Raw genomic sequence first — 12,899 nt, 5'->3', positions numbered from 1 at the left:
GTAATGGGTACTCATGGTGGACAGTGTTGGCTGGAGCTTCCCGACTAAATCAAGCCTGGAAGCAGGAGCGGCATCCACTTTCCGAAATGGCTTGCCTCGGGAAACTCTACATACGAACAGTGCTCAGGCCGTTTGTTCATAGGGTCGCTATGAGACGTCTACAACTCGACGGCATCAAACAACAACAACCACCACAAATTATAATTATAAAACCAAATGCAATTCTATTGTATTAGAACAATATAAAAAAGACCCTTTCACACTGGCATACCTAAAAAATGTATGATGCTCTACACTGCATTTCCAGAGATGCTTACAAGCAGCTTTACTTCGAGCTTCAAAAAAGAATGAGGTTTCATTGCACTGAAAGAGAAAGAATAATGAATTACTCACCATGACAGTCTTCAGATAACAGCTGTCTTTTTTTGAATCAAATACTCAAATAAGCAGACAGAATATCATTAGCACATAAAATATGATTTTCTGTGGCACCAAAACCACTTTCTAATTTATCAGAATTACAAAATACAGGTTCTATATAAATGTCAATACCATCACCTTTATGAGCTGCTTCTCCATCCCCTCTAGGCTATGGATGATTAGGATGATGGCAATGAAGGTGCTACAAAATCTTCAGTCCTAAATGTCCACAGTTACATTAAAAACATCGACAGTGAGGAAATCGATTCCTAATTAAACCAAGATTGCCCATAAATCTAGTTCTTAACCATATTACTTGCAGGAATATAAAAACCATTCTTTAAGTGCCTATTTAAAAAGCCTCAAGGGAGTCCAAAAGGAGAAGAGATTCACACAACTGTGTAATGTGGGCACGTTAAATAGACTCTGAGTGTCTTTATCCTCCATCAAATTACTGATGCGTTAAATGAAATGATATGTACAAAGAGACAACTCCAATGCCTGTGACATCGCTGTTGATATGTACCATCGAGTCAAAAGCGATGCACAGCTGACCTCCAGTAGGTTTTCAGAGTTAATTACACAGGAAGAGACTGCCCATACTTTTCTTGTGGAGCAGCTGATGGATTCAAACCACAGGCCTTTGGGATTGCAGTGTAGTTTCTTACCACTAAGCCAATAGAACTCCCTTGTTATATCATAGGCACATAATAAACGTCAACTATTTTAAATGAGTGATCCTCTGATTTCCTGAAGTTAATATATAAGAGACAAATATTAACGCTAATTCTAATTTTGCAGGAAAAGGTCTGTGTGTGTGTGTATTCAGGGAGCTCTATTGGCCTAGTGGCAAGAAGCTGTGCTGTAATCCCAAAGGCACACAGTTTGAGACCACCAGCTGCTCCATGGGAGCAAGATGGGCAATCGCCTCCCATGAGAATACACACACACACACACACACACACACACACACACACACACACAAGTAATTGAAGAGGATATCAAGTAGAATATGTAAAAAACAATAAAATAATCAATCACCATCTTTGTGAAATTATGTAATTGCTAATTTGGTTTCAAACTTAAAAACTAAACTCAAGTTTCAAACATAGAAACATTTCTAGAATGAGTTTTCCAAAGGCTCATAAACACAAAATGGTCAATATAGATTAAAAATTGAAATGTTTTTCTTCCTATATTTAACAAGGACAGAACACTTATATGCATGAAATTCTTTTCCAAACTTTATGGGGAATGACACCACACAACTGAGCAACTTATTTATAAAATAAAAGTAATAACTATAGTCAGTATATATGTTTTACATCCAGTCTACGCTGTGAGGTGACTAACTCACTGCCATCAAGTCTGAACCACCTCACAGGTGACACGCGAGACGTTTCTGAGGCTTTAAATCCCCTGGAAGGAGACTGTTCATCTTTCTCCCTGGAGCTGCTGGTGGATTTGAACCTCCAGAGAAGTGAAGTTTTTGAGTTAGCAGCACAATTGCCTATGATCTCCATCACCAGAGCTTGTGAGGCAGAAGGAAAAATGTAGAATGATTTCCACGTCTCTCTGGCTTGGCTGCTATTACTACAGAAATACTGTAAATGGAAACATTTGGAGATTTTGTGAGGGACTGCAGGACAAGTTGAGGTTGAGGTACTCTGATGTTGAGGTACCTATTTAATAGGAAGGGTGCTCCCAGGTGATGCAAGCAGGTAGCACTCCAGCTTGATAACCAGATGACTCAGAAAAAGGGCCTGGTGAGCTGCTTCAGAAAAATTCAACTTCTGAAACCCAAACAGTTCTACTTTGGCACCTATGGGGTTACAACAAATTAATGTTGACACCACAGCAACCGGTTAACACGTATGGAATGAGGGGCTAAATATGCTTAGTGGGTCAGTAAACTTGCCAGTCAAGAGCTCAGACGAGCAGTCACAGCTGCAGACATGGACAAAATCACCAGAGAAAGTTTATGAGACTGCTCACAGAGCAGATCAAGGTGGCATCACAGGATAGATGCTCATGAATGTAAAGATAAAAAAGAACCAAAAGACAATAGTGTCAGGGAGGCAGAGAAGAGACAGTGAAGGTCTCCAGTGACCCAGAAAGGTCAAATAAGGCTTGAAAGAAGGTTTCTGCATTTCATGGTAAGAAACCTTTGGTGACTTTAGTGAAAGGCGTAGGGATTTCAAAATTAATTAGAGAAAAGGAAGAAAAGTCAATTAATTCTGAAACCATTTCTTTCAAATACAAAAGAAAGCAGGGAAGAGGCGGGTACCCTCGCAAAAAATCACACACTGATCATGGTGGTGGGCTGAGAGGTATCAGGAGATTGGAGCAATTAGAGAAAATTTATTTTCTCTTTCCTCCCCCTTTTTCAATATATAATACATATGCAGTAGGCACAAAAGCCAAATGTTACTACAATGGGAATATAATGATAAGTGAACCCATTTCACCACTAACCCCGACTCTCCTCCCCAGAGCTATGAGTATATTCCAAAAAAGTTTTCCAGTTACTGACTTTTCCTACAGTTCATTTATTTTGAAATAACTTTGCTTCTAATCAAGATAAATTATGAAAAATAAAGGAAGTGCCAGGAAAAGTGCCCCTTCTATTCCCTCACTACTGAACACTAGTTGCTGTGGGGTTGAATCTAACCCATGGTAATTCCACGAGTGTGGGAAAAGAACTGTGGCCCTGAGGTTTTCATGGAAGATTTTTTTTAAATAGATCAGCCAAGACTTTATTCCGAGGTGCTTCTGGGTTGGTTTGAACCTCTAGCCTTTTGGTCAACGGTCATTTTGGTTTGCACCATCCAGGAACTGCCTCTCATCTACATACCACCACCTTCGTTAGCATATGGGGAACTGGTCCTCTCCATGTGCTTTTAAACAGCAGGAATTTTATGTTCAATAGGATGCTGTGGACATTGCCATGATAAGAAATGGTGACACGCACTTTTATATTTTAGCAAAAATGAAAAATTGCACAAATAAACTATAATTCAAGTATTTAAATCTGATTCTTAAAAAGCTTTTTAGTTACATCTATTCCAGGTGTCCAAAGTAGAAAAGGAGAAAAAAATGTGTGTTTTATGTGAAAAAATAATGTTGTTGTTGTTGTTAAGTAGCATGGAGTCAAGTACAACTCAAAGTGACCCCATGAACAAAAGATCTGAACCCTGTTCTTATAAAGACCGTCTTTTCTCTAATAATATTGTGAAAATTTTGCAAATCTCCTGTAAGCCTCAAATTTTTCTGTGAGTAGTTTTTCCTTTATTCTTCATATAAATAGTATACCTTTTACTTTTCAAATGGTGGTCTGGTCACAGGGTACCAACTTTTTAAATATGTTTTCTTTAATTATCATCACTTAATAAAAATATGAAATGCATTTCCACATTGGGTTTTTCTCTAATTTTCTTGGGTACTAACATACTGAAAAATGAAAGTACCTCCCACATGACTCCTAATTGCTTCTGCCATGCACAAATGACAAGTATCAACTCATCTTCCACTTACAGAGGTCTTTAAAACCAGCTGCCAGTTGTTTTTTTTTAAGATCCCATTAATGGCAGAATGATCCAAACATTAAAAGAAAGGTTATAGCAACTAAAAAGCAAGCTGGGAATTCTGAATAAATTCCGTATTATTTTGCCATTTGCAGCAAATACTAGCATGAATGTCACTACTGTGACATTTGCAATCTCTCACAGGCTGACAGTCTCTTACTTACTAAAACTTCTCTAGTAACAGCCAATTAACATATCTGCATCATTCATTCAAATAGGAGCAGCTGCTTAATTTAAGAAGCTCATTCCAACTTGGAGCTGAGAAGCTTTATATCCAAGCATCCAAGGCTTGTTTTTGGTTTTGGAGTTTTGTGGGGTTTTTTTAAAGCTATGCAAAGATTATGGTAGTTTTCGTCATTTCATGCTACAGTTGGACTCTTATTTCTAGTTTTAGAAACTGATCTAACTTAAATTGCTTGTAACTCACAGGTATTGTTTGGGAACTTTATAGTCCTGTAGTACTTCCAGGTGAAATTTTCAATTATACCAGAAAGGCAAACTGAGGGCCTCTGGAGAGAGCTCTGGTGGCCTAGTGGTAAGAAGCTATAGTGCAATCCCAAAGGCATGCGGTTTGAATCCACCAGCTGATCAAGGGGAGACATAAAGACGATTTACTGCCCCTGAAAACCTGGAGGGTCAGCTATCAGTCAGTTCCAACTCAACAGGAAACAACAGCAACACAACAGTGGTGATTTAATGGTAAGAAGCCACACTGCAATCCCAAAGACATGCAGTTTGACTCTACCAGCTGCTCTGCAGAAGAAAGGGCACTTTCCTTCCCGTTCAGTTTACTGCCTCTGAGAACCCACTGGGAAGTCACCTATGGGTCAGTTTTGTCTCGATGGCACACAACAACAACACAGCTATGATTTCTGTAGACACGGCAGAAGAGTCACCTTCTGGCTGGAAACTAAGCAAACCAAGCCCACTGCCCCAAGTGGATTCCAACTCACGGTGTCCCGCCACTGGGCATCTAAGACTACAAGTTACACGAGAAGAGACTGCCTAGCTTTCTCCTCAGACTGGAAGATGCGAACCACTGCTCTTTCAGTTAGCAGCCCAACCACATTCAAGTCTCCATATGGAATTTCTAAACTAAGATAGACAAAGAACATCCTGACAATTTAAAGAATCAGCCAATAAAAATGCAATGGATCCCAAGGATCTGTTCCACAACTGAAGATGGGGATGGTGCAGGCTGGGGAGCAGTCCACTCAGTCATTCATGAAGTCACCATGAGTTAGGGGCCAATAACAACTACTACGTATCTACATCTTTGGAGTTGAAGTACTTCTGGTCTCAGCCTCTTTTCCTATCTTTGCTAGCGATGCCTTCCTTTTACAACTGTTTTAGAAGCTTTTTAAAAATAAAAATTTACAGTATAAATTTATACAGTTAAAAAAAAAAAAAGGAGGGCTTGCTTCTCCGTGGGTGCTCTGGTGGCCGAGCCCACAGACAACAGTGCTGCTGCCCTATGGTCATGTCTGTCGGGGGACTGATTTCCTCAGTGACTCCTAAGAAGCAAGAAGGACAATCTCTCCAACACAACTTATACTCTCAAAAGCTCAAAGGAGGGTCAGCTCTGAACTGGTTCTGATGCAGAGCCGTCAGTTTGAGGTTAGCTTCCCCCAAAAGTAGTAAGTTTATTGTTAGGGATATGGAGATTACATTGCAAGCTGCACACCTCCCTATCCTCTCCATAGGCCCCACTGCCTTGTCCCTAACTCCTAAATCTGTGTCCTAAGCTTCCTCCCTGTCATACACAAAAATGTAGGTTCCTCCCTGGTCTGAATTTAGGAAGCAGTCAGGACTGCTAGGCCATTCTACCTTCCTAAGCTTCCAAGAATTGATATTGTTAAGTGTCATTCATTTGGTTCCAACCAACAATGACCCTATATAAATAGAACAGGACCCTGCCTGGTCCTACAACATCTGCATAACTAAAATTTAAAATAGATACAGTATTCTCTTGGGAATATAGTTTATACTTGAAAATATATTTTTATACATACTCTAGCAATTAATCTGGGGAAAAATGAATATGGAGAAGATTAAGGTCTCACTACCTAAAAGAAACAAAATGTCAAGAAAGAAAATTTTGTACAAAATAAACAAAAAGTTAAATCAAATTAATCAAAATCAATGCTTTTCTAAATCAGATCACTGTTTTACGTAGTGGGAGAGGATTGCATACAGATTTCTTCATTGTCCTGGTCTTCCTTACCAAGGAAGTAAAGAGTTACAATGGCTGGTATTGTTAAAGGAATGTAACAAAATCACAAGTAAGTAAAATTATTTTGGATTTAAGACTTCAGAATAGTCTTTTTCAGAATAAAAGTCTTTTTAGTATAAAAACATCTAGGCAAGACTTCAATGAAGGAATTTGTATGTCACTAAAGAATTTTTAAAACACTCCATCTGAAAAATTATGATGGCACAGTTTTTTATCCAGCTTAATAAAAATTGTCATTAACATTTCAGACAAGGGTCTCATTAACTACAGTTTACAGAATATTATAAGTCCTGGAAGAGATTCATTTTGTTCTCATTCCTAAGAAAGGTGATCCAACAGGAAATTATTAAATCATATCATTAGTATTATATGCAAGCAAAATATTGCTTAAGATCATTAAAAAAATTAAAATAGCTAGAACAGTACATTGAAAGGGAGCTGCCAGAAGTCCATGTGATGTTTCGAAGAGGCCATGGCAACAGGGATACCACTGCTGAAGTAAGATGGATCCTTGCTGAAAGCAGAGAATGCCACAAGAATGTCTATTTGTGGGTGCTCTGGTGGCCTAGTGGCAAGAAGCTGCACTGCAATCCCAGAGGCATGTGGCTCAAATCCACCATATGCTCTGCTGGAGAAGGAGGGGCAATCTCCTCCTGTATCAGTCAGATCCAATTTGATGGTAAACACACACACACACACACACACACACACACATTAAATTTTTTTTAAAAATGTCTATTTGTGTTTGATTGATTATGCAAAGGCATTTGACTGTATAAATCATACTAAAGTAGGGCGAACATTCACAAGAATGAGAATCGGAGAACAGTTAATTGTGCTCATGTGAAACCTATACCTAGATCAAGAAGTTTTTATCCAGATGGAGTAAAGGAACTCTTCATGGTTTAAAATCAGAATGGGTATGTGTCAGGAATTTATTCTTTCTCCACCCATATTCAATCTGTATACTGAGCAAATAATTCATGAGACTAGACTCTATAAAGCAGAATGTGACATAAGGATCAGATGAAGACTCATCAACAACTTGAACTATGCAGACGCTTGCTGAAAGTTAGGAGGACTTGAAACATTTGTTGCAGAAGATCAAGGACTACAGTCTTTAATATGGATCACATCTCAACAGCAAGAAAACAAAGGTCCTCACCACAGAACCAACAGGCAACATCATGATAGATGAATAAAGGACTGAAATTCTCAATGATTTCATCTTACTTGGATCCATAATCAATACAAGATATCAGGAGACATACCATATTGGGCAAATCTGCTCTCAGGGACCTCTTTAAAATACTGAAGAGCAATGATGTCAGTTTGAAGACTAAGGTACATCTGAATCAGACTATAGTCTTTTCAATCACTTATCATGCATCTGAGAGCTGGACACTGAATAAGGATGACAAAGGAAGAACTGATGTTTTGTGTGGTGGTGCTGGAGAAGAGGTAGTGGAGATCATTATGCTGAGTGAACTCAGTCCCATAAGGGCAAATACTATTTAAGACCATTATTGTAGAATGAGTATAAGGAGTTAAGGGAGGGGCAAGAGAGGGTAGAAGACAGAGGGTGAAGATGGGGGGTGGTTAATCAAAGGCTTGCATAATTTGATGGATGGATTGGGAGGGGGAAGGAAATGGGAAAGATCTGGTGTGGAAAAAAATGTACTCAAACTTTGTAAATAAACCAGTATAACAACAAAAATAACAGAAGGTGAAACAAAGAAATAAAAACATAAGTTAGTAATCTCATAGTGAAAAAAATTTCAGATGTCATCTGATTATCTTCTCTCATTAATTGTGAAAGAAGATATGTCTGTTACATGCTTCTGTAAGTTACGTTCTCTCTTTCTTCATCTTGGTGCTTATGAAATTATTTAATCCTCTTTGTTACTAAAAAATTATACTTACTTATATTACTGGTTTTACCTGTAAGATTGTGTCATTTTGGTCACCCCAATATGAAATTTTTTCCTTAAATAAATTTTTTCATTAACAAAAAAATGAGATGAATATGGCTATTGCAATTAGCATACAGGAATACGATATATAACTGCTTAAAAGGGAAAGTGGGGAAGGGTTTTAGAAGGGTGAGAAAATCACTAGGACAGCAGATATTAGGGGGGACAGGAGTGAAGAAACAGGAAAAGTATAAGGGGACTTGAAGAGACAGGGAGATAAACGTAACATTAAAAAAGATTAAGAAGTAATCATTTACATAAAACACAATGCGAAAAAGATTGCATAAAACAAAATTTACATGAATGAAACAATGTGCATGAATAATTGCATAAAAGCGGATATGAATTTTTTAAAAGGTTGCAATAATGCTACTTTTTTAACTTCTGTAGAGATTCAGCATAAAAATAAATTATCATTAAGGAAAGTTATTCTGTAAATGTAGCAATGCTCTGAAGACAAATAAAGGTTATGAAAAATAACCAGACTAAAGGCTAACTAGATGTGCTCCTGGAAGTAAAAAATGCTATAAAGGAAATTATCAGCTCAATCAGCACAACTGAAACACAGAAAGTAGACTGACTTTTGATAGCTGCAATCTCTTCAAGACATATCCGTTTGTTCTTTGGCCATCCATGGGATGTTCAGTGTTCTTCTCCAACACCATAACTCAAAGGCATCAATTATTTTCCTGTCATCCTTATTCACTGTCCAGCTCTCAGACACATAGCAAGTAATCAAAAAGACCATGGCCTGAATCAGACACACCTTAGTCCTTGAAATGACATCATTACTCCTCAATAATTTAGAGAAGTATCTAACTGCTATTTTCCCCAGTGCCATAAATCCTTATTTTCTGACTGCTGGTTTCAAGGGTGTTAATTGTGCATCCAACCAAGACAAAGCTGTTGACAGTTTCAGTCTCCTCTCCATCTACTATGATGCTGCCTATTGGTCCAGTGGTAAAAATCTTGGTTTTCTTCACCTTGAGAGGAAATCCAAGCTGAAGAAAGTAGATGTTAACATGATTATATAGACATAAATTTTTAAATGTTATAACTGCACTGTGGCTATATCAGAAATTATCCCTATTGTCAGGAAATGTCCACTGATGTCTTTGTTGTGATTGTTGTTGTTAGGTGCCATCAAGAATCCTCAACTCACAACGATTTTATGTTCAACAGGATAAAAACGTGCCTGATCCTGCGGCATCCTCACAATTGCTGTCTGACTTGTCCATTTGCCCTGCCGAGAGTCTTCCTCTTTTTCACTGAACCTTTATTTCACCACAAAAATCTTTAGTGCCTCTTATGTATGTCACTTACTCTCAAATCATGCAGAAAAGCTTTGCGAGTGAGTGTGTATGGAGAACGAATAAACCATAAAAGAGTGGAAGGTACAACGTTACTATCTGAGTCTACACAAACATGAATAAATGTGAATACTCTTTGCGATCTTTAACTTTTTTGAAGTTATTTTCAAGAACAAATTTTAAAAAATCATAATCTTATTTAAATAGTGGAAAGAATCACTAGCTTACATAAGTGAGGCTGCTCAGATTGTTGACAGTGACAACTTCCTGGAATCCTCCTTAAAGCAGGTGTGACTGTTCTCCCAAGTAGGTCTAATTACTCACAGGCAAGAACTGCCAGGAACCTTCTGGTTCCACATCCTGTCACACTGGCTAAGTTCATCTGAGGTTAGTTTCATGGTGCAGTATCAACAAAGGTAAACTCTTTCATTTAGTAAACAAATGGGCTCACTGGATGCCAAGTTTTTACCTTAGTGCTAAGAATTCTATCCTCTCTCTGTTGCTTAAACCAACAACTCAGGGTGTGAGTCTAAAATTCCTCCCTACTTTTCTCAAAAACTTTCCATTCCAGTCCAAAATATTCTACTCCAATCCAAAATCATTTTACTAATGTTCTGAGGCAGGGCTAGAGTTTGCCCCAGTTGATATATAGCACCCTAGACCTTCCCACATCCAATGACTTTGACCTTACTACAGTTTCATGGCGAGTATGAAATTATACTTATATATCACTCTGTGATAAGTATTTTTCTCTCCAATTCTTCCCCTCCAGCATTTCACTCCTAACCATGCTGCAACTTCACCAAGATCGCCGCCCATAGAAACCAGCTGGCAGGATCCTTGCTCACCTTTCAATTTCAAAAGAAATCACTATAATCATTCCCTCTATCTGTGGAGTCTCTTTTCCTTCTCTCTCTTGGTAATATTCTCCTCTCAAAACCAAAATACCTGTTCTTAAATGTAATCCTGCACTGCTGTCCCAGGAGCCCAGTAAAAACAATGTATTAAGGAATTGTCAAATGATGTTAACATGGATAAAGATAAAGAATTAGCCACAGGTTTTAGGAAAATTGTAGGAGATCACGGGCAAGACCAATTTTGGTGAACTGAAAAAATAGGCTTCAAGTCACTGTTAGGTGTGGGCAAATTGCTGTACTTACATATGAGTGAAAATGAACACAATCTCCCATTGCTATGGAGCCAGTTCCAACTCTGAGAGACTCTCCGTCAGATTACTGACGCTATAAATCTTTACGGGAGGAGAATCTTTCTTTCTCCTGAGGAGTAGCTACCAGATTTTTGACTGTGAACCATTCTATTAAGAGAAATCTTTTAGTGGGAGAATAAACAGATGAACTGATCTTAAAAGAAAAACAAAAGTTAGTTAATAGAAGGACTGCTGTTGTTGTAGGGTGCTACGGAGTCAGAATCAATCCATAGCTAACGCTCCAGGGGGTTTTCAGAGGCACTTAATCACACAGGAAGAGACTGTCATCTTTTTCCTATAGAGCACCAGGTAGATTCAAATCAATCAGACTTTGAGCAGGATGCACAACTCCTTAACACTAAGCCACTAGGGCTCAGACACGGACTACAGGTGATAAATATAGGTAACATCTTTTTAAAACTCTTGAAGCGTTTTGGTGTAAAATACAACAAATAGGATGGTAGAGGTCAGGCGGATGTGGTTAAGAGGAGATAATTTGTTTTCTTTCAAGCTGGAGGCAATAACACACCAGTGGGAATGATCCAACAGACAACGAAAATCTGATGATGTAGACGAGCCATCAGGAGAGAATTGCTAGTGACATTCTGTGAACAGGTCGCAGGGAATGGCATCTGTTACATACATAGAAGGTTGGTTTTAAACAGAAACCAAGACATTTAGTCTATGCTTAGGAGAGGACAGAAATGCAGATCAAATTGGGTGGACAGTTCTATTATTACTATTGCCTTTCTTTTCTTCTTTTTCCCCCCCTTAGAGTGAGGTACCAAGGTCATCAGTTGAGAGCTGAGACTGCTGTCTGGGAGGAGGTGTTGTGAATTTGAAGAAAGAAGAAGGTAAGATATATTCTAAAAAAGAAAATAATAGGGCCGGGGGGTGGGGAGAGGAAGATAAGATGAATTTGAGGAAAGAAAAGTAATTGATAGGCAGCATTACTGTTAACTGCCACCGAGTTAATACTGATGCCTGATGACTCCATGCACGCAGAATAGACCTGCTCTACAGAGTTTTCATGACTACAACCTTTCAGAAGCAGATCGATCAGCAGGTCTTACCTCTGCTGCTCTGGGTATGTTTGAACGTCCAACTTTTCAGTGAATAGTTCAACACTCAACTATCTGCATCACTTCAGGGGTCCTTAGTTATCATGAAGGATCATGAATCTGCATTCAGTCTAATCACTGTGAACTTTTCTGTGGCGACACAGCACCAATCCAGCCATGAATGCAAGCAAAAGACTGCAAAGTACACACACCTATGCACGATTTGAAGGCCATTGTTCCTATTCACCAAAATTGGTTGTCAATGATTTCCTACAATATTTCTAAACCCAATGACTAATTCTTTGTCTTTACGTCAATATCATTTGGCTATTCCTTTATACATTCTTTTCATGATTCCTGTGGCACACAGCATCTTAGTGTTCCTGTAACTTGAATGGCTATTCCTCGTTAGACTCTTCCTGATTTCTTTTTTTCTAAATTAATTCTCATAGTAATCACATCCAGTGAGGAATCTAAATTCTGGTTATATTCTGGTTTATAACATTGTTATAAAAATTTATATTCTACTCAGATTTAAGTCCTAAATTCTAGACTCATTGGCCCACTTCTTATTTAATGTCTCTACTTAAAATCCACAGCCCTCAGGCCTGCCTTTACTTGTTTTTGGTGAAACATTCTTCTATGTCCTATAACCCTGGTTTGTCCACTTGCTGTACAGAGGTAACTCATGGTCACTGTGAAGCCGAACACTGTGACACTGATGAGTCAAATGCAAGAATGGTTACCCATGGTGGACAGTGTTTGGTTGAGCTCCATAATTAAAACAAGCTTGGAAGCAGGAATGGCATCCTCTTCCATAATAGCTTGCCTCCAGAAACCCTATGAACCTGGAGAAAGTATGAAAGTTATACAGATGTCCAGGTCTTTTGTTAATAGGGTCTCTATGAGTCGCCTATGACTCAACAGCACTTAATAACAACAACAACTGGACAACAAATGCTCTAAAGGCAAGAAACTGAGCTCCAATCCTGAAGGCACACTGCTCAAGGCCACCAGCTACTCGGCAGGAGAAGGGTTCTTGTTGTTATGTGCTGTCGAGTCGTTTGCGACTCATAGCGACTCTATGTACAACAGCCCTAAACCCGGCTCT

General features: G+C 38.6%; 1 protein-coding gene across 1 annotated transcript in view; it reads right to left on the bottom strand.

The window, feature by feature from the left end:
- The window catches only part of EPB41L4A (erythrocyte membrane protein band 4.1 like 4A), a 373,049-nt gene that overhangs the window by 117,805 nt on the left and 242,345 nt on the right, over positions 1-12,899 (bottom strand). The window contains exon 10 of the mRNA XM_006886688.1: positions 272-363. Coding sequence (XP_006886750.1) covers positions 272-363 — 92 coding nt within the window. The remainder of the gene's footprint in view (positions 1-271; positions 364-12,899) is intronic.

Source organism: Elephantulus edwardii, unplaced genomic scaffold, assembly GCF_000299155.1.
Source record: "Elephantulus edwardii isolate Elephantulus edwardi_28Jun2011 unplaced genomic scaffold, EleEdw1.0 scaffold00050, whole genome shotgun sequence".
Taxonomy (NCBI): domain Eukaryota; kingdom Metazoa; phylum Chordata; class Mammalia; order Macroscelidea; family Macroscelididae; genus Elephantulus; species Elephantulus edwardii.
Note: the sequence above shows the minus strand (reverse complement) of the source record. Positions and strands in the feature narration are given on the sequence as shown.